Source organism: Ambystoma mexicanum, chromosome 3q (genome assembly GCF_040938575.1).
Source record: "Ambystoma mexicanum isolate Mex_15411 chromosome 3q, UKY_AmexF1_1, whole genome shotgun sequence".
In the NCBI taxonomy this organism is placed as follows: Eukaryota; Metazoa; Chordata; class Amphibia; order Caudata; family Ambystomatidae; genus Ambystoma; species Ambystoma mexicanum.
Genome location: NC_090926.1, coordinates 1087638408 through 1087664388, shown reverse-complemented (window position 1 = coordinate 1087664388; position 25981 = coordinate 1087638408). Strand labels below are relative to the sequence as shown.

Below are 25981 nucleotides of genomic sequence, written 5' to 3'. Positions count from 1 at the left end.
TTGAGTAAAATAGGTGCAAGTTCCTTAACCTCCTTCATTTTCTCTGTTTCTTCACCGGTGGAAGTCTTACCAGTTATTTGGATCTTCGTCTGGCAGTGCGTCGAAGCCACCACCTCCCCCTCCCCTGTATCCAAAGGTGTTAGGGTTTGCAGGCCTGCTCTTTCTCTATAATCTTCTTGTGCTGGTGTACCTTTTTGCTAAATGTTACTGATTCCGTCTCTGGGAAATCCAGAGTTATATCCTTTTTTCCTTTTTTGTTTTTTGATTTCGGTTTAATAATTTCCACCAATTTCATAGTGGGCTCTTTCGCTAGATTTCTTTTCCTTGTGCGCCTTGCTCTTGCGTTGCACACAATCTCAGTTGGTGGAAGAATGTCCTCTTCACTCAAGTTCATTTGACCCTTCGATTCGCAAGTTTGCTTTCCATTTTCTGGCCCTTCTTTGATTATATTTGCAAGTCTTCGGAATTCTTCAAGAACAGATTCTGACAGAGGTGTATCATCCATGGTAAGATTCCATTACGTGTCAATTGGCACGCTCCTAACCACATTTGCATAAGTCTTCAGTGGAGGGAGCATCGTACTCTCCATCTGTTTCACATGGCTAGCCACTTCAATACGTTTAAGTGTACATTCAGTGGATTCTAGGAAAACACGCAGATTTGACTTATAATTTATCCCTTTTTTCCTCAGTTCCTTCACAGAGTTTAATAGGTCTATATTGATTGATGACCTTAAGCCAACCAAAGTTGATTTGCACATCACTCTGTCATTTGCCAATTCCATAAGTAGACCCGAGTGGCCTTGGACTTCTGTTTTTAAGAGTCGAATACATTGAGAAGGGATGTCAACACGAAATTGAGGGCAGACATGGGGGCATCCTTGCCTGAATCCACTGGCCCACCATTTTCTCTTTGAATATCTGCTCTGTTCTGAGCACCGGAGAAATTCCCCCTGGGCAATGGAGTGCTGAGTGGATGCTCTGCTACCGTATCATTTGCCAGTGTTGTCCCCCTCTCCATGGGATCTGGGTCTAAGTTAAATGTTAACGGTACACTGATGCCATTGGGTCTTCCATAGGCGCAGTTGAGATGTGTTTACCATATTCCTCAAAAGAGTGCACATTACGGCACTCCATCGTTTTCTTGGAAATAACTCTTATTTTTTATTTTTTTAAATGTTTTGATGTCACAGTAAAATCCAGCCCATTCGACCAGATTTTTGTACTTGACATATCATATGGGGCGAGGCGATATCCTCCCCAATCCTAGAGGAAGGAATTGAGTCCAAATTGATACTGGCTTTTGAATACGCCAGTGTTGAACTAGACCCATGCTGGTTACTCTGTGTTGGACACATTAATAATTGAATTTCTTCCGACACATCAGCCAACTAAGTGCAACTTCCATTGTCCAGCTCTGGAGCTCATAGGTCGTATAGCAAAGCGGCACTCCTTAAATTATGTATTTTTAACATGCTCTGATTTTTTTTGTTAGTAGGCTTTTTCACAATCGAGTACGCTGTAACCTACAGTCTAGCAAGAACTCGCCCTTCTCGCATTAGCGCAAGTATAAATCCAGTATGCGAAAATGTAAGGCATTTTCTCTCATGTGAGTATCCCACTATCCCACCATCCAAACAGCCAAAGAGTAGGACAATTGAGCAGACACTTGCATACTGGCATGTGCGCACATGGCACGGGTCCCACGATTTTTTGTAGTGTGTTCTGGCAAAAGATGGCGGGTCTTCAGGTCTCTGTTGAAATAGTAGAAATATCCCCAAGCGTAGAGCACACAGCCAAACAGCAGGACACTTGTGCAGACACTTGCGCAAAGGTGCACGCGCACAAGGCGCGGTTCCTGCGATTTTGTAGTGTTTTCCAGCAAAGGTGCGCGTGTTTCAGGTATTTAGGGTTTCATAATCTTTTCTTGTGAGGAATTGTCATCTCGCAAGGGTGTAGGAGCCCTGGTGTTTTTGATGTTTATTAAACAATAAAATGATGTGGGTAATTCCATTTCAATAAGGGAAATACGCTGATCCGATTTCCCTTTCATAAAACTCCATTCCTAAAACATAGCGTATACCTCTGCATGGCTGCCGCTGGCAGCACCTGCCCTAACATGGCACAGAGAAGGTTAAGGTCTTGACAGTGGCAGTGACAGCCAAGTGTCTGCAGCACAGGGGCCACATTTAAGATATGCACCCCTGTTCCAAAAACTGTAGAACTCTGAGGATTCTGTCCTGGTGGCACATTAAACTGTCAGAATAAGCCATACCTGAGTTACGGTATGGTGGCCAGCATCCCTCATAGTTATCCCAGCCACATTAAATTAATATCACACATGTGTCAGCCCTGTGGGACCAGTTCAGCTGTGGAAGAGTTATGTGTATTTGGTTCAGGAAAGGCTACCTCTGCCCACTGGCCCCCAAGACCCTGGAATGCTTCAACAGCCAAGATTATTGTGTTTTTGATGCTGACCCGCTGCGAGCTGTGAGTCAAGCATATTTAACGCAGAGAACCTCCAGGACGCTTCGAAGCTGCCTTTGACGTTCATCGTTCTCTGATTCGCCGTTTGCTGTCTACTCCATTAGCCATTTCATGTGCCAGTTGCTTTAGCATGAACAAACAAATTAGTGCTGCCTTGTGTTTCTTGAGTAAACATCAGAAGCACTAGCTTCCTTATCGCCGCTCATGTAAGCCAATCGACCCGACCCTTGTGCCTCCCGAACAGTGATCTCCAAGCCTCTGCATCGAATCGACTTGCCTGCACAACCTGGTACCAGCTCACCACCGCAGACCGAAACTGGTAACCGCCCGAACCACACCGCTCGAGAAGACGGTTCAAGACCACAGCTACCTTCCATTCAGCCAAACTTTACTGTTCGAGCAGCATCATCAAAACAATAACAAATAACATACAAATGTGAAAAAATTACAAGTCCCATCTGTTTAGAGTCTTTTTTTAGTTCATACTGTTATTGGACTTTCAAACATGTGACCTTAAATCTCCAATCATCACTGTCAATCCCTATAAATCCAGTTCACCATTTTGTGTAATCCTCTGTCTTTGCTGCTCTGGCAGCCAGTTAAGTACCTTGCTGTTACTTTTCACTTTTGATTGTAATATTGCATTGAAAGATTATGTGAGGCACTTGCTGTCATTTAATGAAGGATAGCGCACAGCATTAGACATTTGTGGCGGAACATATCCGTAGCCCTAGAGACTGGATAGGTCAGTTTAATCCCTTTTCATCCTCAAGAAATATCCTTTTTGACTATTGTGTTCTTTTAAAGGATAGTTCCGGGACTTTTTTTTTATTGTCCCTACGGTTCGGCCATGTGTTTTTAAGCATAAATCGGTAGATCGTAGAAAACTTTCCTATGGACCTTACCCGACTTTTCGTCCATTAACGCACTCGAAATCAGCCGCCATTTTCTGATAATCCTATCATTTCCCCCCATCGCCCTGGCTCACCTGCTTTTGCGGCACTAAATCAAATCCCCCGCCCCTGAAACAGACTTTATCAAAACATTCATATTCCCCGCCTCTATCCGTGACGTGACTGTGCTGCGTAGGCAAACGCGCCCAGGCGTCTTCTACGCGACTACACACAGAACCCGGAAACCAACACAGATCAGCTCACAACACAGCGCGTCACAATTGGGAATATGAAACTGTACTTTTAAATCAAACCGCAAGATTGTAAATTTGGTAAAGTACATTTATTTGACATCAAATGTTTAGAGAATATTCAGCGATTTGCATTTTTATTTGCTCACGTTCCAAAAAGTTTGTTTTGAGGCACGCGATGTTCCTTTGCTGTACACAGGGTCTTAGATCATCTCACAATACAGCGCCACAATTCGGAATATGAAACTGTGGTTTAAAAGCAAACGGCAAGATTGTCCATTTGGCAAAGTACATTTATTGGACATCAAATGTTTAGAGAATATTCTGCGATTTGCATTTTTCTTTGCTCTCGATCCAAAATAGTTTGTCTTGAGGCAAGCGATGTTCGTGTGCAGTACACAGGGTGTTGGTTTACGATAAAATAAGCTCTTCGGTCGCACTGATAATCGCATGGCTGTTCCAACAACGAGGCACTAGGCCACCACAACGGTCTGTATGTTGCATCTAGCCGTTAGTACCGCGTAAGGGCATACTTGTACTTGACGATCGTCCCATAAAATGGTCAGGGTGGTAACGTTGTTCACGCGGAGAAGCAACTGGCGGTTGAAAAAGCCATCCGCCGGTGTCTGGTACTCGTGACACATACAATAATGAAGGATATACCTGTTTTAAAAACATAAAAAATGAAATTAGTCTCACCATCAGATCTTTATTAAAATTATTCATTTTATATATTAGGTCGGGAAATTATTTCATAGCTAGGACAGTGCAACTGGGTATTATACGTCAAGGGGGGGCTGTAGGATACTGAGACAGTCCCCCAGTGCAGGGGTTGACAGGGAGGCAGTGCAGGTGGAGAGTGGAAGGGCCCAGGACCGAGGTCGCAGACAGTGGACCAGTTGTAGCAGGGGAGAGGGAGAGAGAAAGCAGAAGCAAAGAGGAAGGTTTTGAGGTGCTTCCGTAAAAGGAGATGGTTCTCCTCAAGATAGTGCGCGGTACAAAACAATATGCCACATAGAACGAACAAGTACAACTTAACCCGTCTTTAAAGCTACTGTATAGTAATTAAATTGCGGTATAAACTCATCTAAAGAGTTACTTACATTATATTTGCATTTTCCATTGTGTCTGTGCGTAGGGCAGCTCCGAAATACCACTCCTTCTATGCCGACGTTATTTCTTCTAATGAACGAACATTAAATGGCTTTCGTTTCTGAAATTATATTCATTATCGTTTCTTACGTTATTGCCCCACACCCCCAAAAAGAAGTCTTTCGGGATGGTCCCGGCCTGTCAAGGTCAAATAACAATAGAACTTTATACTGAGTCGTGGGCCATTCCGGCACCCGAGAAAATAATCAAAGCAGCTGACCTTCACTTTGAACGAGCACACATTCCTAGTTAGCTACATTCAGTGCAAGGCCATCTCACAGGACTCACAGAGCAATCACTTTTATTTACACAATACATAGCTACACATATTCAATGGGCCTGCGACATGAGGAGACTCGAGAGAACAGACAATCAAATTACAATCATTTAAACCGTGATGTGTATTTCTCAATGAGCTCTTCTTTAGGTGGACATGGAACAGAGGCAATGTTGGGTGGCAATGCAGTTGTCCCCTGCACAGGTTCGTTCACAACTCCATGTATGTGCCTATCTAGGACATCAACAATAAGTCTCTCAATAAAGTCATATTGCATATCCTCAAACACTGGTTTGATAACCCATTGTTTACTTCTTTTTGTGAAGGCCTTATTGTAGCGAAGCGTCCCTAAAGTTCCGGTCGTCCTACTTTGTTGACGGCCAACATTATGGTTATGTGCCAAGACCGCTAGAAGAGTCCGATTTATCATGCCCTCCATGCCAAAATGCAATCGTTTTGGCCTGTACTTTAGGCACATATTGTGGAACACCTCCAAATCTTCCGTGTGGCAGAATTCCGTGAGTCCCCTCAAATCTCTTGTTATAGTTTTATCAAATACAATCTTTTCAATGGCTTTGTGAGTGGGTGATGAAGGAATCAACCACTTCTTCTTCCGTGCCTCCTCTGTGGACAAATGGCCATGTTCACAATTGTGGAAATGTTGGTTTGTGGTCCAGCGGTGAACGTTGCTACAGTGTAACATTACTGACCGCCATTTTTCCAGTAGAATTTCCAACGACCCTCCACATGTTTTTGAGCTCCACCAAAGATGGTTGCTGATTGACTTGGACCACTGTGAAATACCTTGCATATCTTTTTTTTTACCCGCAGCCGACATTTTTTTATTGATTGTTTTTGCAAGATGCCAAACGTCAAATTGGTGATTTATATTTTTGTACTCTTCTCTCATTGTCTTGGCAATTGAAACGTGTCTGTCCGTGGCTATCAGGTCGATCACCATTCCCCGCGATTGTAGTTCTTGCAATGATGCTACAAAGCCAACTTTCTCCATGGCCACTGAGGATGTACTTTGTGACACCTGCACGACCACCGAACTCACAATTTTCTTACTTTCCATGTCCTGAAAGTGGTAGGTGCAGTACTTGGCTGAAAATCCTGGGCTGTCGCACTCTCCATCACCGGCTAGCCTGAACCATTTGCCCGTGAATGTACTATCAATAGACATTTTTTCCATTCTCCAAGCTTCGCTAATGGCTGGAAATAGATAATCGGTTTGGTATTTGTAGAACTGAGTTTTCGCAATGAAATGGATTCCCACAAACTGAAAGAAAGACTCTAACTTTTTAAAACTTGAACCACTAAAAAGTGCAGCCGCTGCACAAAGTAGATTGCCTGCTGGCAGTTGCCCCAGCATGAGTTGTGCAGACCATGAGAAAGGATGATATTTTGTACAGGTGGCATGTATTTTAAGGTTAGTGCCTCGAATTGCACGAGTCACATTAATCAATGGCTCCCCACATACTTCCCCACCAACCGAATGCCCACATTTCATCCGAATAATAATTTCAATCAAACAACTATCGAATACAATGAATTTGGCCTCTTTCCTTATACTGTCACTCTGCATCCCAGCTGGTTCGGCCTGTAACGTTGAGGACATGTCACTCACATGAAAGGTAGAATCTCTGATATCGTCTTCCGCTATGTTCAGTGATATTGATGGTGTTTCATTGTCGTCCACTTCATTCTCTTCCATTGCAACATCTGTTCCTTCTCCGGCGATGGGTGAATAAAACAATTTCTTCAACTTTCTCGCGGTCTTAGTTTTTGCGGGTGTGGATTCTGTGAATTGATCTCCGACTGCATCCGAACTACCAGGAGGACATTCACTATCAATGGCTGGATGTGGTATAGCTCCGTTGTCAATCACTTCATATTCTTCCCATTGGCACGATGCATCTCCAGTCTCAAGTCCCTGCCAAAAGGTTTGACAAGCAACATCTCTCATTCGCTTCACTGTCTGTGTAGATCTAGTTCGTACACCCACTCGCAACTAGAGGACAGATTGGAAAAGGGATGTTCAGTTTAAACACAACTTACAGTATTGAACTATTAACAGTGAAAAACAACATAATATAGTGACCAGGACACTAACCTTCTTTTGCTTTCTTTTCTTTGAAACTTTCTTGCCTCGAATTTCAACATCGGGACGCTGTTGCTCCGACTCGTGTGTGCATGTCTTCACTTCCTCTTGCGCTGCAACGACTATATTTTCATGATAAGCACATCCATCACGCACTGACGCTCCATCGACTCCCTGAAACATAGAACTTTCATTAGTATGTATAATAATATTGAAAACACAAAATGTACTTGGGGACCAATACCCACGTACATCTCAATAGCAAAACACGAATGAACACTTTGTGTAGAACATTCAAACGACAATTATTCACGCATTGTTGATCTAGTTAGATGGAACTGTCAAGATCCATACCTCGGGCTCCTCATAGACTTCCATTGATGATATTATTGAAGATGATGCTTCAGTAACTCCCTGAAACACAGTAATTGCATTAGTATGGTTTTCTATTTTGTTAAAAAGAACATACACTTTGTGCAGGCGTCAACGGCTCATCTAAATAGACCTGCACAAATGATCAGTTGTCTAAAATAAATAATGGATATCTAAATATGATTCGATTTGCTCGATCGTTGGAAGTGTCACCACCCAGATATCTGCATCAACTACTAGGGGTGATGTTCTTGTAGAAGAAGCTCCGTCATCTCCCTGAAACATAGTACTTGCGTTAATAAAGAAGGAAGTATAGCGGATGTAATCACGTCATATGATTTCGCTTGATCGAACTGTCAGTATCCATACCTCGAAATGCATAAGAACATCAAGGGACGATGTAACTGCGGTGCACACTTCTGCAAGCTGTTGCGCCGACCCGTAACTGCATGCTCCCCCTTCTTCTTGGACTAATGCTCCATCGACTCCCTGAAACATAGGACTTTCATTAGTAATGAACACAATATTGAAAAAAGAAGACACATAGGAGGGCGACGACAGAAGGACATATCAATGGCTAAAAACGAAAGAAACATTGTGTGTAACAATCACGCTACAAGAATGCAAGATCTGATGATCTCCATCGATGGAACTGTCCGGAAACGTACCTCGAGCATCTGAGTGACATCAACGGTTGTCGTCAATACGTTGGACTCCTCAGCATCTCCCTGAAAGACAGTACTTGCATTATTTTGGATAACAATAATTATAACTGAAAACAAAGACTAGAGGACGAGTACAAGGGTGTACCATTAGGTAAAATAATCACACGATAAATTAAAACTATTGATTTACATGCCTAAAACAAGTCAGTGGCAGAATAGCTAAGTAAGATTACCGGATAGGCGCTTGAAGTGGCTGATGACTGCAATAACGACACGGATGGAGAATCTTCCGCCTTCATATTGAGTGGATACATAAATGGGGAAATTATTGTTAGCTAATGCTACACACTACCGCAAGGCCGAGAGATAAATACGTAAACTTGACTCACCAGTGGAGGGATGTGGACGAATAGAGTGGGAATAGCGGTTGAGAGCAATTTTCGCCTCGCTCGCGGTGTGTTCTTCTTTATTAGCAATGATGTGGAGTACATGTCTGAGCTAAAGTGCCTGCTGCAGATGCGGTATCGATCACCCCTCTTGTCCGCAAAGACTTCTAGGACTCTACTTTCAAGCTCAGACGGTGGATATCCGCAATATCGGACCCATTCTCTTATCTGATCTATTGTCTTAGGGAAAACATGCATTATAGTACCTTCAGATTTATTATGGGTCTTCGAAGGGCAACCGCCAATGGAACAGGCAGGCATTGTGGAAAGTTCTGAAAAGTAAAGATCAACAATTCTCTATGAATACCAATGTGTTAAAAAATTAAATGACCCATAAAAGGTTCAATGCAAGGTTCGTTTTGGTTCTTGGAACTATACACGTTATTCACATGCGGATAAGTATTTGAATAACTTTAAAAAAATAGAAAGATAATTTGTCTAAACTCAGAACATGTGACTAGTTCCTTGCATGTACTGTCTTGAACGAAAAGAAATTGGACGCAAAATGATTATGGTACATGGCCTTACCTTGACGAACAAACAGTTAGATGCAGGGATCAGAGTAGTTTCTTGTCGTAGAACAGGGAGCAGTTCATAGGTTGCAAACTGACGAGTTTCCTCGAAGTGGTCACGGAAGTTCACAGAGACGAAGAGCAGATAACCAGCACCTTCGCGGGTTGACTAGCAAAGCGCAAAGAAGTTCTCATTAGAATATGAAGTGGGTTATAAAGAATTTGAAACAGGGGTGTGTTTGTGAATGAATGACGTGTATATGTCGTGGCATTATGCGGTTTGCAGGGGGCCGTCCAGCGTGAGGGGGGATGCTTGGCAGGAGACACGGGGTCTGGAGGTAGACATGGGAACAACAACCCATGCTCTATAGACCACTTTGAAGTGTACATGGTCTTTGGCACCTCTTGGCCTTTATCGCTCCCTGGCAGCTCCACTTGCCAGCACAAGTACCCCGGTGCGAACTGCCTTTGATAGGGCGGGGGGGGGTGGATTGGGGCGGTGGTCGTGCAGACAAGACACAGGAAGACTCGTGAATGGAGACACACTTATGTGGATTGCAGGGGGCCGTCCAGCGTGAGGGGGGATGCTTGGCAGGAGACACGGGGTCTGGAGGTAGACATGGGAACAACAACCCATGCTCTATAGACCACTTTGAAGTGTACATGGTCTTTGGCACCTCTTGGCCTTTATCGCTCCCTGACAGCTCCACTTGCCAGCACAAGTACCCCGGTGCGAACTGCCTTTGATAGGGCTGGGGGGGTGGATTGGGGCGGTGGTCGTGCAGACAAGACTCGTTTGCCGCAGGGCCTCACCAAGGAGAGGCCATCTAACTGCATGTAAGAGGCAGGCTGCAGGATCTAGTACATGGAAGGCAGGGGTGTGAGTTTATAAATACCTCACCCTCCCAGGAGAATATATGGGTGCAGTTCACCCTGGAGACCCTGGATGCCTAGGCAGTTAGTCAGCAGCAGGCTGGCCTGTGGTGGCAAGGCGGCACGGGCCAGAGGGGGTCATCTCTGTACCCGGTGCCCAAAAGGATGATTTATTATGATCAACCATATGGATTATTTACCTATAACCATGTTTTGTATCAATAAAATCCAACGGCCTTCCTTTTATTGCCAACGCTTGAACAAAGTGGTGTGGTAAGTATTTTTGGGGGAGGAGGCAAGGCCGGGAGGCTTTATGCCAACCCGCAAAATAACATATGTATGTCTGCTGCATATGGGTTCAACGGTTATGTGCATTGAAGGTGGGCGGCCAGCGTGAGGGAGGATGCTGGCCGGAGACATGTGGTGTGACAAGACAAGGCACAGGAAGACTATTCAATGGAGACACACTAGATTCATTTAAAAAATCAAAACAACCGTTGTTAAAATATATGTTGGGTTTTATTTTAGATCTTAATTTCAATTGAACATAAATAATAAACATTACACATTGTAAAGTTCCGGTTTCAGCACATCCAGGGAAAATCCGCGGTATTGTCCACTGTCGCTGGGGAAATGTTGTCTAATGGCAAGTACCGCACAGGCAGGTATTACTCTCCGAACGCGGTGTCCGAGCCTCCCGTGAAGCCACCAAGTGAAGCAACGATAGGCCACCAGCCTGTACCACCTGTGAAAATGAAAGATGCAAACTGTATTAAAATGACAAAACTTTCTTATCACTGTTGATTCAGGTAATAAATGTCATTCTGCTTTGAAAAAAATTCTATCTAGAAAATGCACAATATGGAACCAATTTACATGCATTCGAATGATATGTAGATGTAATTTTATATGTGGGAGACGACCATGAAATAGTAGTGGCATCACTGACATCACAACCAGAGTATACTTACTCGTTACTCGGATTACGCGGACGAACAGTGCCGCGAAGTTCGTGCATAAGCACCATTATCATCCTCAACACGGTCCGTGAGAGGCAGGCTTCCCTGAACTCTGGCAGCTCGGTGATGCATTGCGGACTTGGCTCGCCTTCCGAAATGTAGGCCAAGCACCCGGAATTTTCACGGCAGCAGCAGTTCTCCTCCTCAGTTGGCATTAGCTCGCACCGATTGCACGTGCACCAGGTGGAGACGCCGTCCATGCGACATGGTCCAGGCTCTTCATCCGTTGACTGGTCCTCCCAACTGCCGTCCGAATCCCCATCGTTTTCGCATGCTTGCCTTTCCAGTAGTTCTTGCTCGGTGTACTCGGGCTCGTACATATACGGCATTATTGTAGCCATTGTGTGGTAAAGAAAGTAAAATAATTTACAGAGATGGTACAGGTGTTCACAAGGCCTAGAAGCGGCGAAGGTAGCTGACCAGAGCACAGAAACGAGTCACAGAATACTCAAAGTAACACAGAGAGAGTAATGGAATCGAAAATCTGCTGCTGTGTGTTGTGAAACGGTGTGTTTATACTTATAGAGGAAAGAGGCGTCCTGCCATTTCCATGGCGACACTTCATTAGCTGAGGCGCAGCGATTGTTGACACGAAACGTGCTTTGGCGTTGGGAAATGGGCGGTACGCGTCTGCTGATGTCAGGCTCAGGGGCGGGGGATTTGATTTAGTGCCGCAAAAGCAGGTGAGCCAGGGCGATGGGGGGAAATGATAGGATTATCAGAAAATGGCGGCTGATTTCGAGTGCGTTAATGGACGAAAAGTCGGGTAAGGTCCATAGGAAAGTTTTCTACGATCTACCGATTTATGCTTAAAAACACATGGCCGAACCGTAGGGACAATAAAAAAAAAGTCCCGGAACTATCCTTTAATTGCCTTTTCTCTCCCTTTCTCATTACCCAGAGTGCTGCATCTATTCTACCTTTGCACATTCTCTGTTCCTTCTACAGGGGTGGGTTTCTACATAGTTTTCTATTTAGGTATTCTTGTACATGGTATGTTTGATTAAAGTATATATATTTCTATAGAACCTTGATTGAACATTCCTATATTTTTGACTGTTATACTTCACTGTTTGGGTTACTGAGCCACATTAACACCCCTCTTGAGAATATAGCCTTCCCCCTGCCCACATTACCACAAAAGGCAAAGTAGGTGTATCTCTCAATTGTGCCTGGTTTACATTCATGATTGTGTTGGCTCTTGGATTGTAGAAGTCTGAGGGCTGAGTGGGAACTTTAGACTCTGCTCATCCTTGTCCTCCTGCAGGGCACAAGTCTTTTTGGCACACTTCTATTCCTATGACAATTGGCAAATTGGGATTAATGCCTAACAGTAACTTGGGGTACCACTACAAATAATATTCTAGTTTATGTAATATGTAATATGTGATGGTCAGGATAACATAAAGCAAATAGTGATCCACCAAGTGGTTCTATTAAACGCCACCCCCCCCACCGTGGTGCTCGCACTATGCTTATGAGTCCTTGTATCGTTTGCTACCACGCTACTCTACAGAATTTAGGAATCCAAACCATTGACATTCACGCCTCCTTAACTATGGGTTAGTTCCCTCCTTCTGGACTCACTCCTACCCTCTTTTGACTTTCACTGTCCTTCTCTGCTTGTTTTTCCCATGTTTACATTCTCAATTGCATTGCATTTTTATACCCTTTGCTAGTATCTGAACCCAACTGTAAATTTCACATGTTGCTGTGTTTTGCATTTTGGTTAAGGGTCAAATCTGACTGTGTTTTGCATTTTGGTTAAGAGTAAAGAGTCAAATCTTGCTGTGTTTTGCATTTTGGTTAAGAGTCAAATCTTGCTGTGTTTTGCATTTTGGTTAAAAGTCAAAACATGCTGCGTTGTCACGCTCACCTGGTCTCCACAGGGGATGTAGCACGTGACTGCACGAATGATGTCCGCGCTGGCGTGGTACTGCACAGTTGATGATGCTGCTGTGACTTCTCCCTTGCTATCACCCTCACGAGGCATTTGTCTGCAAGATCGAAATAAGATATGAGCCACTGAGTGGGGTTGAATTGGACCCACCTCCTCCACCACCTGATACCCTATTCCTCTTGATCTCACCTTACAATTTTGTAAGGCAGACTCTCCGTCCTGCAATCTAGCAGGGGTGCGATTAATACAGTCTTTCCCAGGATCGAGTTACTTCACTGATCCGATGAGTGGTTGCCGAGTCTTGGAGAGTTGGGTAAAACAGGTAAGTCTCTAAGCCAATAACTGCTTGGTATAGGTGTTTAAAGTCTTAATTTTGCCTCAACCCCTTTTGATCTGTGTCTTTGTCTTTTCTTTCAGGCGCTGCCTCGAATGGATTTCGAATGCAGGTTCAAGTGGTTTTAAGATGCGGAGCAGATTTCCTTCAGGTGAGTTGAAGCGCAAGAGTGAGGCGCTGTAAGTCTAAAATACTGTTTTTTCTTCCGTGCGCAACTAACCTGTTGTTTCTTCTTCTTTTTTGCAGAAGCGGCGCGGCGTCGGAATGAATAATGGATGAACCGTTCCGAAGATGTTCCGGAAGAATGCTGAACCCGAGTGCATCTTGCGGCCTGAACAAATACCTTCCCTTCAGCTGATGCGGAGGTCCGGGAGCAGCTGAAGAAGCAAACGTTGGAAGGATGCTGCAGGTAAGGCTTTGCTGTTGTACCGACTTGTTTTCTCTTGCTTTTCTTCTTCTAGGCACCGATGGATGAAATTCTGAACGGGCGTGGCTGTAGAAGTTCGAGGACAGGACAGACACGGTGAGCGTTACGCTGCAGGAGTGCAGAATAACGCGAGTAGTTCCAGGTAAAGTAGTCCCTTTACCACACTGTGTTCTTCAAGTAAAATAGACCCTCAGCCACACCCAGAGAAAGCTGAAAGGCTCAGCCTCACTAGGCTGAGCAAGTAGTTTCACGTGCTGCATCCCATTTTATGAGCCTGGCGCCACCGGCGCCAGGACTGAGTCCAAGAGGCTCTGGGACACTCCCTTGGGGCTTGATAAGTCCTTATGGGAGTCGATGACTGTGGCGGGGCCCATCGGATCCAGGGGGTTCTTAGCGCGAACCATGACAGCGTTTTGCATTTTGGTTAAAAGGCAAATCTTGCTGCGTTTATCATTTTGGTTACAAGTCAAATCTTGCTGTGTTTTGCATTTTGTTTAAGAGTCAAATCTTGCTGTGTTTTGCATTTTAGTTAAACGTCAAATCTTACTATTTTTTTGCTAACGTGCTCTGCACTTTGCTTGTATTGTTGCTTCTCTGTAAATTGCTGGCCCAGTGACTTCACAGTTCTCTGTGTTCCACTCTTACCTGCCCCCCCCCTTATCTCGCTACCACACCCATGGCATTTTCTGTTTCTACTATCTTCTCCAACTGCTTCTCCATTGACTATCCTTCCTTTCTCACTGTCAAGTCTGGTAGGAAGAAGTTCAAAAAGGATATCTTGGCCTCCAACCCTGGTCTCCCTATCGCTGACACCTTCCTCCAGACAGACCCTCACTGACATCCTCTTTGTTGTTCCTTCGCCAGATCTATGGACTCTTCATATGATCTCTGTGCTCTGTCCTGTCTCCTCCTCTCCCATTAATGTTGGCACCCGCTGGGAAGTTCTCATGGCTCACTTCGACTCCTCCAAAGACATCATTAATGTCTACCTTAATGGCACCGTCATGGTCCAAAGCCCTCAGGCCAATCTCCTCCTCTCTGATAGGTGCTTCCCTCGCCCTCATCAATTTCCTTTCATCTCCAACTGCCTCCCCCCCCCGTGGCTACCTTGCCCTCTCTTCCCTCCTCTTCTGCCCCACCTCAGGCTCCTTCCTTACCTCCGCAGAGCGTACCTCTGATTTGTACCCCTCCCCGGAAGGCCTTTAAGGCTGGCAACCTTCTTCATCTTGCCACTCTCAACTCTTGCTCTGCTGTCAACCACTCCTCTGACATCTGCCACCTCCTGGAAGAACTTGACCTCAATGTCCTCGGTTTTACCGAGACATGGTTCATGGCCTGATCTGTCACAAGCTTTGACACTTTCCTCCCTGATGGCTAAAAGATCCTCTCCGCACCGAGATCCACCCGGTCTGGAGGGGGTGTAGCCCTGATCTTTCCTGAGTGGATTCATGCCTCTATAATTCCCATGCAGACATACTCGTCTTTTGAATGCTTTGTCTGCAGGCTTTCTCTCTCTCCTAGCCACTCTCTTACCGTGGCTACTATCTATCAGCCTCCTGGTCAGATCACCTAATTTCTCTCTGAGTGAGCAGACCTCTCCTCCTCCCTCCTGGCCTCAACCACTCAACTCCTCCTTCTTGGTGACCTCAATATCCATCTAGACTCTCCTTGTTCCTCTTCTGTGCTCTTCCGTGAACTCTGTGATTCCCTCTCCCTTTCGATCCTCCCTTCTGGCTCGACTCACTCTGCAGGGCACACACTTGATGTATTGATCTCCTCTGACCTCCCCCTCTCCACCCCTCTGACCACTCTTTTCTCCTGGAGCGAATACTCCCTCCTCTCCTCTCATCTCTCCCTCCCTACTGTTAAGGATACCAATCAGGCGTCATACACTGGCCCAGGACAATTGGTCTTAGCCTGTGAAGTGGCGCTCAATGGGAATGCTTTTTCTTTAATTTCAATTAATTCAAATTGAGCCGATACCCGCCCCATCTCACACCACCTTGTACAAATACCCCGGGTCACAATGGACCATGAACTAGGCCGGTTGATGAAAATACAATATTTATTTATTTTTAGAATTCACAAAAATCACACAAATGTTAATATTGGGCAGCAATCACCAATGGGATGATAATGACAATGGAAATGAGAGCAATGCACTTGGTTAACCTTTTAATAGAACATATCCAAAGCACAAATGAATAGGAGCACTTTTTGGGTTAGGACAGATAGCACCCAAGTTAAGGTTTCCCCCTGCAATATTGCCTCAACCCACCAATAATAGAGTGGATAGAAAGAGCCAGCAGCTAGTCAAGGATAAGAGGCAGCAAACAGAATCAAAATCCAACCTTCCCTCACAAAATAAGAGGCAAACTCCCTTTGCAAAGTCCTAAAATGACACATTTAGATTTTGTAAATAATTAATTATCTGTGTGCTGAAAAAATGATATGCATATGTTTATCACAGTATTGGGGATGTTATCTCACTAGCAACCATAAGGTAAGGTATCACAAAAGCATATAGTTCACAAAACAGATTTGAAATTGAAAACCCAATGCAGTCAAGTCACACTTTGGAAAGTTGCATTTTTACACAAAAGCAGTTTTAAATGCAAAAACGTTTTTTTTAAAAATGGGTGAAAAACACTGAATTCGAATGCGGTTTTTGGGCTGGGGGATAGATGTATATCACAGGGACATTATAAGTCACAAATAGACGAGAAGAGAGACAAAGAGAGGACAGTACTCTTGCTCCTACTTGATCTCTCTGCCGCATTTGATCTGGTCAATCACAAGGTCCTATGTCGACACCTTGATTCTGCGCCCCATTTCTCCTCTGGAGCCATCAAATGGATTGAGTCCTTCCTGAGCGAGAGAACTATGAGAGTCTTCTATCCTTCGGCAGCCGCTGACCCAACAACCATCCTATGCGGTGTTCCTGAAGGTTCCTGCGTCTCGCCAACCCTTTACAATATCTTCACTAAGCCACTGTTTGACGATCTGGACCATCTGGGTATCACCTATACTAATTACGCAGATGATACTTAGATTCTCCTCCCGCTTTCTGGGGATTACATTACAGACACTGGATTAGTGAACAAAGTTTACCTTATCATCCAAGCATGGATGGCTGCTCATGGCCTGTGCTTGAACGATGATAAGACTGAGCTAATAATCCTGGGCTCACAGGCTAATATCAAAAAACTAGGCCAATAATTTTCCTCTTTTAATATTGATGGGAACACCATTAAAGTCTTGAAGGATGTAAAAACCCTTGGATTCTACTTGGATTCCACATTATCCTTTGATAAAAAGATTAAATCCCTTACCTCCTCTACTGCTTACACTTGCAAGCTACTTGCAAGCTACTCAGAGCTGCAACCGACAACAGCTGTTTGATCCTGGCCAGAGCCCTAATACTCTCTAGAATTGACTACTGTAAGGCCTTTACAGTGGTGTTAATATATCTACCATCCAAAAGCTCCAAACACTACAGAACAATGCCCTAAGAGCAGCCCTAGGCATAAATAAAAAAAAACACATCTCCTCTGTGAGACGCCAGCATAAATGGTTATCTACATCCAATAAAATACAACTAAAAACCCTCTCCTTGACCTACAAAGCCCTCAATAACGCAGCCCCCAGTTACCTTATAGATAAACTCCAGAGAAGAACCTCGCTCAGGCCTACCAGAACTGGGAATGCTAATTGTCTGACCATACCTAAATACAAGCTCACTACTGTTGGTGGCAACCGTTTTACTGTAAAGGCCGCTAAATTCTGGAACTCACTGCCCCAAGATCTGAGAGCTGACCGACCCTACCTACATTTCAGAAAAAATGTAATAAAATACATCATCGCCTCTGACCCCTAGTTCCCTGTACCTGTTGTATACCTGCCTATCTCTCTAGAGACCTCTCACCATGCATTAATAGAGTAGTACGGTGCCACTTTGCGAAGACAATGTGCTATCTAGTCTGCCTGTGCGCTATCCAGTCTACCTGCGAGCCTAAGTGATACACGAAAGGCTTTACTTTGTAATATATATTTTTGTACAGTGCTTATTGTTTATATCTATAATTATATAGGCCATTTTTATTCTTCGCTGATATTATTTTTGTACTTTGTGTAGATCTTGTAAGTATGTAAATATTGTATCTTGTGCTCATGTCGCAACTTTGTAAGCTTTGCATCTCCATACTGCTGCGCCCTTTTACTTACGAGTCTGGTGCGCATAACAAATGAATAAACAAACAAACAAACAAACAGTATCAAAGTGAAAGGATGGTAGTAGATGAAGATTTGGATGAGATTTTCAGGGTGAAATGGGGTTCAGTTTTTAGGAAAATAGAGCAGTTAAAAATAAGAAAATCGGTTTTGAAAGAAAGGCAAATTCAATGTCATAGCTCAAGAGATGGCTTCATCGAAGTGCAAGACTCTTTTGAACTGGACTGATCTCCAAGAAATGAAACTACAGGAGTTAGAGTCCACTATGGACGACCTTATCTGCAACCCCCAAAGAGTTAGCAAAAAATTGAAAATCCAGGATTGGATAACCACTAACGAACAAGCATCTGCGTGCAAGCTGCTGACCCATCTTCCTCCGACGTTTAATAGGCTAAACACTCCTCTAGCCTATTGCCTAAAATTTCCGGACAGGAAACTGAGGTCCACCTTTCTAAGAACCCGCCTCAATATACTTCATACAAGAGAAATCTTGGGAATAAGACACCAAACAGCAATACAAGTCTGCAGACTATGCAATGCCCCTGATTCCATTGAGACAGTTTGCCACCTTCTTTTGAATTGTCCTTCTTTAACGCAAGAACGCACTGCTTTCCTGTCACCCTGTTGGATGGATTCTCGCTTGATAGAAGAAGACACCTGGTGGTGCCGTCTCATCTCAGGGGAAAAAACCCGCTGGACATTAGCGACATCCAAACTGATGGAAGCTGCGTTCAGTAAGATCAACGCCCTTGGGCACGGCGTAAGCGCGCCTATCTCTTCGCCCTAAACTGCCTCATTTTGCCATGAGGCGTGCTACAGAAGTTTTTCACATACTTGACACATGATGTCTACTTCACAGTAGCTGGGAACTTTCATAAATAAGATCGTTCTGTCAGATGTCTTATGAAGATGCTAGCCTTGTAAAAATCATGTATTTTGATTATGCACAAGTAAATAAAAAAAATAAAAAAAGAAAGGCAAATTTGACAAACTAAATGATCCAGACTATATTGTTAAAGAGGGACACAGTAAGCTCCAAGGTTGATTCGCAAAGTCAACCTTGTCACCCCAGCGCTCAACTTTAACTGGGAATTAGTTTGATTACTCAAAAAATGGCAAAGGGCTTATGATTTACACCAGACAGAAATGAAACGAGAGATGGCCCTCGCACTTAGCAAGTCCAGGGCAGGGTGCACAGTTTTAACAAGTTATCAGTGTAGGGATAGGATTGCTTAGAGAGAGGAATAAAGACAAAAGGGTCAAGATGGGGAGACTATGTGTTTCTCTGGGATAAGCAGATACTCACATTCCACGCTTGGGTTTTGAATTTTGGAACAGCCAACTGGGTCTGGTCATTGGTCACCGGATGGCAATTACAGCTGGGCAATTCGGGTCACAGTATGGCAGGGGGCAGCGGGCATGCAGTTAGTGTGCAAAAGCCAGGCTGGCTTCAGGATGCTTCCCAAAAAGAAATGCTGCAGCTTCTCCCTTTGGGTATTGGGATTTTTAGTGGGGTTTCAGGATTGAGGCCTTGCTGGGATGGTCAGCAATGCTCTGGCTTTTCAGTGGGATCTGGAGTCTGGCAAGATGAATATGGAAGATCAGGAATGCCGGCGCAGGAAATTCAGGAAGAGTGTGTCCAGAGTTCTGTCAACCACCCCTTATATAGAGCCTGTGACATCACATAATTATTGGTGGGCAGAATGGAGCTAGGCCTACCTCCAAGACCCAGATAGGTCAGCCTAAATTAATCGCCTCCTCGAGGAGGAGTCCCAGTTCATGAGGTTGCATGTTTTGAGGTAAAGAGCCATCCCACAGCCATTTTTGCCAAAATCCAGTTTTGCCATAAATGGCATATTTTTATAGTTGGGGCATCTTAACAAATTACATAAGTAAATACGTACTTTAAAAACAGGCATGTTCTTCTTTGGTTTGCCAAATCCCATTTGGGACACATGTGGTGCAAGCTACTAGCATTTTCCTTTTAAATTCGGTTTTTCCATCTGACTTCCCAAAATTGTTTTGCAGCCATAGTTAGTTTCTTGTATGCAGCAGTCTGTACAAGGCAAAGGTCTCCATGAAATTGACATGTGCACAGAAAGCAAACATTTCTTTTCAAGCTGTGATTTTTGACATTTTGTAGCAAAAGCTTAAGGGTTTTTCCGTGCAGCTGAAGTAAAGCTTTAGTTGATTTTCTCAGATTTGGCTGGCACAGAGCCTGTCATTCAGGGATCATGCTGTCTTCTGCTGAAGCACAATGTGGATATGGATGGGCATGGCAAGGCCTTATTAATAAAAAAATGTTTGATGACACACAGATGAAAATAGCGCCAGAGCAGCCTCCTTTTCAATGTGGACTATTCCCTTTTTCAATGGGAACTTTGGCCTTGCAGCAAAGCAGCGCTGCTTTTTCACTCCCCTTATTTTGTACATGTAAGCAACACACTGTCAGGCTTTTTCAGTGTGCCCCCTTGTTCCATCCTGCCCAATATGTGCTTGGCAAGGTGGTGCAGGCATATTTTTGTTGTTGCAAAACGCAGTTTTGGTGTGAGGCAATGGCGCTCACAGGCACCAGTGCAGCCATTTTTCTGGTTCTGCTGAAGTGCAGCTTGGTGATGTGGGGAAGTACTGCTGAGTGGGTAAATATATCCCACACTTCCCCCTAGGCCAAGCCTACCCCAACACTGCCACCTACCTTCTCGGATTCTGAAGCGTGTGTCAGTTGAGGCTTTCGCCGCCACCTTCTCTCCCCCCCTCCACATCTGGCTTACTCAAATCCTGATGAAGCCCTGTCTATGCTAAACGCTTCTATTTCCGATACTCTTGATGCTCTTGCCCCTATCATGAGGATCTGTTTGAAGCCCAAAGCCAAGTGCAATTCTTGGTATGACTCTGACCTAGCTACACTTAAACGTAAATGTAGGGTGGCTGAGAGGAAATGGAGGGCTTCTTGTTCATCCTCTGACAAATTAGCATGTCGCCTGCTCCAAATGCAGTACTGACTCTCTGCTCTGTCCACACTAAGAAGAGAGCCTACATCCAAGCCCATGTCTCTGCGGCATCTAACAACACAGCCAAACTCTTTAAAATCTGCAAGGAGCTGCTCAACCCTGCTGCACTCTCTACCTCTCCTGCCTCCTCCCAGGCCCTTTGCACGGCCCTTGCCTCTCACTTCATCTCAAAAAGCCAGAATATCCTGTCCACCCCCTCACCCCCTCCCCCTCCTCTCTCCTTCTGTGAACTCTGGCCCTCCTACAGCCACCCCCACCCTCTTTCTCATCCTTTCCTCTTTTCTCCCCTGACAAGGTCTCTAGACAAGTCTGAGCTATGAAAGTCTCATCTAAACAGGTTCCCCCTGTTCTTCCAAAACCATCAAGGTCTACATTGACACCCTATCTCCTGCCGTGGCTGACTTCTGCAACCTATCCTTCACCTCAGGAGACTTCCCCTAACCCTCTGAAGCATTCTCTTGTACACCCTCTTCTCAAGAAGCCCATAACTGACCCTTCTTGCCCAGCTCACTATCGCCCAATCTCCATCACTCCTTTTCTGGGCAAGCTCCTGGAAAAGCTGCCCATCTCGCAGCTTAGCCTTAACTCTGATTCTGTTGGTTGTCTCCCCGACCATCAGTCTAGCTTTAGAGCTGCCACAAGCATGGAAACTGCTCTCCTGAACATCCGTGAACATCTGCTCTCCAACCTTGACTCTAACATCCCCTCTGTCCTCATCCTACTCAATCTCCCTAATGCCTTCGACATGGTCAACCATACCATCCTGCTCAACCATCTCCATGACAACCTAGGTATCACCGATCAGGCTCTGGCCTGGCTGACTTATTTCCTCTCTGATCGACCCTCCCAGGTCCAACTTGGGTCCTTCCTTTCATCTATCTCCCTTTCTACTTGCGGTGTTCCCCAGGGGTTTAACCTCTCACCCTGGCTCTTCAACCAATATCTGGCAACTCGCACCCACTGCATTGCCATTTTCTGCTCCGATTTCCAGTGCTATGCTGATGACACTCAACTCATTAGCAGGCTTCCCTCGGCCACCTCTTCTCCTTCTCTCATCTCTGGCTGCCTATCTGCCATTCAGGATTGGTGTGCAGCCAATGTTCTCTGCCTGAATGCCAGCAAGACGGAGATCCTCCTCATCGGCACACCTTCACCCTCCTTTCCTGTCGCTCTCTGGCCAGCCGCCCTTGGCCCTCCTGGGTCATCTTTGACTCCACGCTTTCCTTATCTGCCCACATCTCTGATGTCTCTAAAAAGTCACCTCCACAGAGGTATTCTGCCTTTCCTCTCCTTCCCCCAGAAGCTCACTGTCCCTCGAACCCTGGTACTCTCTAGGCTGGATTATTGTAACAGCCTCTTTCAAAATCTACCTTTTTCTACTCTCCGCCCTTTGCAACTTATCCAGAACAGGACTGTGAGACCTTTTTCATTGTCCACCAGGCTCTCTGGGACCTGGGTCCAAAATACCTTCAGCTGTCCCTCCATAAATACCTTCCCTCCCGAGCTCTTTGCTCCTCCACTTCTAACTCCCTCAGGGTCAGTCGTTTTTAAAATAAATGAGAAAGGGGTAGATCTCTGTCTTCGGCTGGGGCAAGTTTTTTGTGAAAACAGAATTTTGTAAACATAGATTAGGTCTTCATGGCGCTAATATAACACACAATATTGAATTCCATATTCTTTCAATCATATGTTGTTATATTACATATATAGTTACATAAAATATTTCTGTGGTATCTATCCAATCTGATTTTCTCTAAGATAAATGAAAGATAATACCTTTGTAAGCTTCATATGTTCATGTTACCTTATATTTCTTGCTTACAATGTCTGTTTATGTATCTTTTCCAGGAAAAGCCTATGGCACTGGTGTTTACTTTGCATTAAATGCCAGTTATTCTTGCAGCTATGCCAAACCCGACCCTAAGACACAGCTACGGGGCATGTACCAAGCTAAGGTGGTCACCGGGAGATACACCAAAGGTCATTCTATCACTAAGGCTCCACCTGCCAGACCAGGCAAGAACAAGGATGACTTTTTTGATAGTGTTGTCGACAACTGCCAATACCCCTCCATGTTCGTAGTGTTTCATGATGATCAAGCATATCCTGAGTACCTCATCACCTTCAAGTAGAGAGAGAGTGAGGATGACCTCCAAGAGATTCCCAGCATCATATTCTGAGGAGCATCCACAAGGGATGATGCTTCATACCATGACATCTAGAAAGGTCTTGTTTTTCATCTGCACCTTTATTTGAACGTTATTTTAATGTTTATATTCTTTTGTATATTGTTGTACATTTTGTAATTTTATCTGGCATAGAAATATGGACAAGAAAACCCCATATGCAATGAAGTCCAGAAAAGGGATTCAACTACTTAAATTGACTAAGCTTCAGCCAGTGTTGCCGGAAAATAGAGTGGACTAGGGGAAGAGTGTAGGTGGCAAAATGTTCAAGTTGTGTATGGCTGGCCTAGAGCTCCATTCTATCGGGAATACGAGAGTCAAGCCTGATAATTCCCTGTGTGGAAAAACTGCATCTGAAGTTCGGAGATATACGATTGTGCTATTATTGCTGTTCATAGTGCAGAGAAAAGAAGTAGCGCTTCTGAAGCATGTTTTTTACTCAAGTATATTTGCACATACTAAAGAGAGAGGGCCTCATTCCGAGTACGGCGCTAACCAATGGCGCTATTAACGCCTTGGTTGACGCCGTACCGGACCGGCAGCGCCTTGGTGGATGGCGGAATTACCGCCCCATTCCAAGGTTGGCGGGGCGGTAATACCCCATTCACCAAGGCTCTTCCCCATTCCCAAATGAGCCCCCATAGGGCTCAATGGGAATGGGGAAGATGCAAATAACGGTGACCGTTTTTTACGGTCACCGTTATTGGCTTGGAGGCCCCTTTGCGCCCTCGACTTTAACACCTGCTCAAAGCAGGCGTTAAGGGCGAGGGCGCAAAGGGAACTCGGAGTATGGCGGTAAGGGATCACCGCCATACTCGGCCATACTCGGAATGAGGCCCAGAGTAATTAATAAAGCCTTATAGACAGAGGGAGGGGTCATTTTCTGTGAGCTATATGTTGGAGAAGAGTCATTATCCCTCCTTGGTTCTATAAGGCTAGTAGCACATGATGGTAGCAGCAATACATGTTTTGGAGTGTATATGGTGAAGCAAAACATTTCACTTTATAATGAGTAAAGAAAATAGGCAACTCAGTTAGTAATTTAAATGTGGTGTTATTTTGTAGTATTGAAAATCATGGTTGCCTTCATAAATTAAGCATTTTAATTGCACACTTTGTTGAAATGAAACAGGTTTAATAGGAACATGCATTTGGTGTCATGTAAAATAAACAGTTTCTCTATAAAGAAGCAAAAGCATTTTCCCATGTTTTAGCTTTCTTGTTCATGTGTTAAATAGGATGTCACAGCAAAAAAGGTGCTTTATTGAAAGAATACTTGCCTTCAAATTGCATTGTTGTTTCCCTGTCTGCTTTTGAAGACAGAATGTTCAGTACACTGTCAATTCCAGTAGTTATTGACTGCACTCTAAACATTTTGATCGGCCTTGAGGAGGTCAGTAACGATCTCCATGTGCTAATATAAGAACCTAGTCTTGTTGTTGACAATCAGAGCACATTAAATGACACATTTGCCATAAAGGAAAACTCAGCGAACAAGTCATATATATGTATGTGAGTATATGAACAAGAGGTGTTAAGTCAGATGTATGTATTGTTTTATTTTTTACGCATTAAAAGTTTGAAATATGAGGCAGTATATTTGTGTATAATATAAAGGAAATGTCACAAAGCAGCCTATGGTCTCAGGGTGCTTCAATGTATATGAATGACAGGAAACAGATGGTGCTTCATGTCACCCGCAGTGCTGGATTTAAGATGTCTGTTTAAATGCATGCTCTAAAATATCAATAATCAGAGTGAGGGCAATAATAAAGAGGAAGCATGTTCTGCACAGAAAAGTTTGAGCATTTTAGGAGAAATGGCCGAATGATTTAAATATTTTCTTTGTTTGGATCCTAATTCCGTCCATTGCTCCAGCTGGCTCGTCTAGACAAGGCTTTCCTAGGGCCTATCACCCACGAATATCTGGTCACATTTGCAATCTCTGATAAAGGTCATGAAGCTTCATGGGAGAGAATGGCTCACAATGTGTTCTGAACCCTATGTCGGTGCTCTAGCACAAATATAATATACTCGCGCTGACCCGGATATTATTTTCTTACAGGTACTATTTGTGATTAGTACCCCAGCGAGAGACAATCAGAATGCAACAAGCATTCTGATTGGCTCTCGCCAGGTCCCTACCCGGCCGGGAATCCCTCTGTCGGGATTCCACGGCCTTTGTTCCCGGCGGGGGGCGTGGCAACCCCTCAGCCAATGAGGAGGCTCGAAGCAGGGCCATCCCTGCTCCGAGCCTCCTCGCGGCTGAGAGACTGCCTTCGCCCCCTGCCGGGGACCCGGGTAAGTCTTTTTTTTTTTTTCCTCCCCTTTCTCCCACCCGCTCCCCGTCCCAACTTACCTTATTCATCTGCGTCCCCGGCGGGGGACGAGGAAAGCCTCCAGCCGTGTGGAGACTCGGAGCGGGGCCATCCCCGCTCTGCGCCTCCACACGGCTGGGGGCTTCCCTCATCCTCTGCCGGGGACGCAGGTACTTTTTTTTTTTTTCCTCCCCCGTCCCACTTCTGTTCCCAGCGTGTCCGCTCCTGATGGCCGCCATGGAAGGTAAAACAGACACCTTGAGACCATAGGCTGAGACGGACTCCATTTTCCCTTTCCATAACGGCGGCCATTTTCTTGGTCGTTTTTTTTTTTGGGACAGAAAAAAATTGCTTTTAGTACCCCGGTCATGCAAATTTTGAGGGCTGGGATACTAATAGCAATAGAACCCTTGCGGCGGGGGCATTACCGACTCTGGTAATGCCCCGGGGCCTTCGGTAATGCCCCCGCCGCTCAGGTTCTATTGCTTAAGTAATACCTTAAGGTATCCTTGCGCTTTTCAGAAA

The 25981-nt window shown here is 44.7% G+C and overlaps 1 protein-coding gene across 1 annotated transcript in view; it reads left to right on the top strand.

Annotated features, from left to right (window-relative positions):
* The window catches only part of LOC138447628 (uncharacterized), a 1020308-nt gene extending 995488 nt beyond the window's left edge, over positions 1-24820 (top strand). The window contains exon 17 of the mRNA XM_069603826.1: positions 22801-24820. Within this exon, the coding sequence (XP_069459927.1) occupies positions 22801-23084 (284 nt within the window). The 3' untranslated portion in view covers positions 23085-24820. The remainder of the gene's footprint in view (positions 1-22800) is intronic.
* Positions 24821-25981: the final 1161 nt, after the last annotated feature.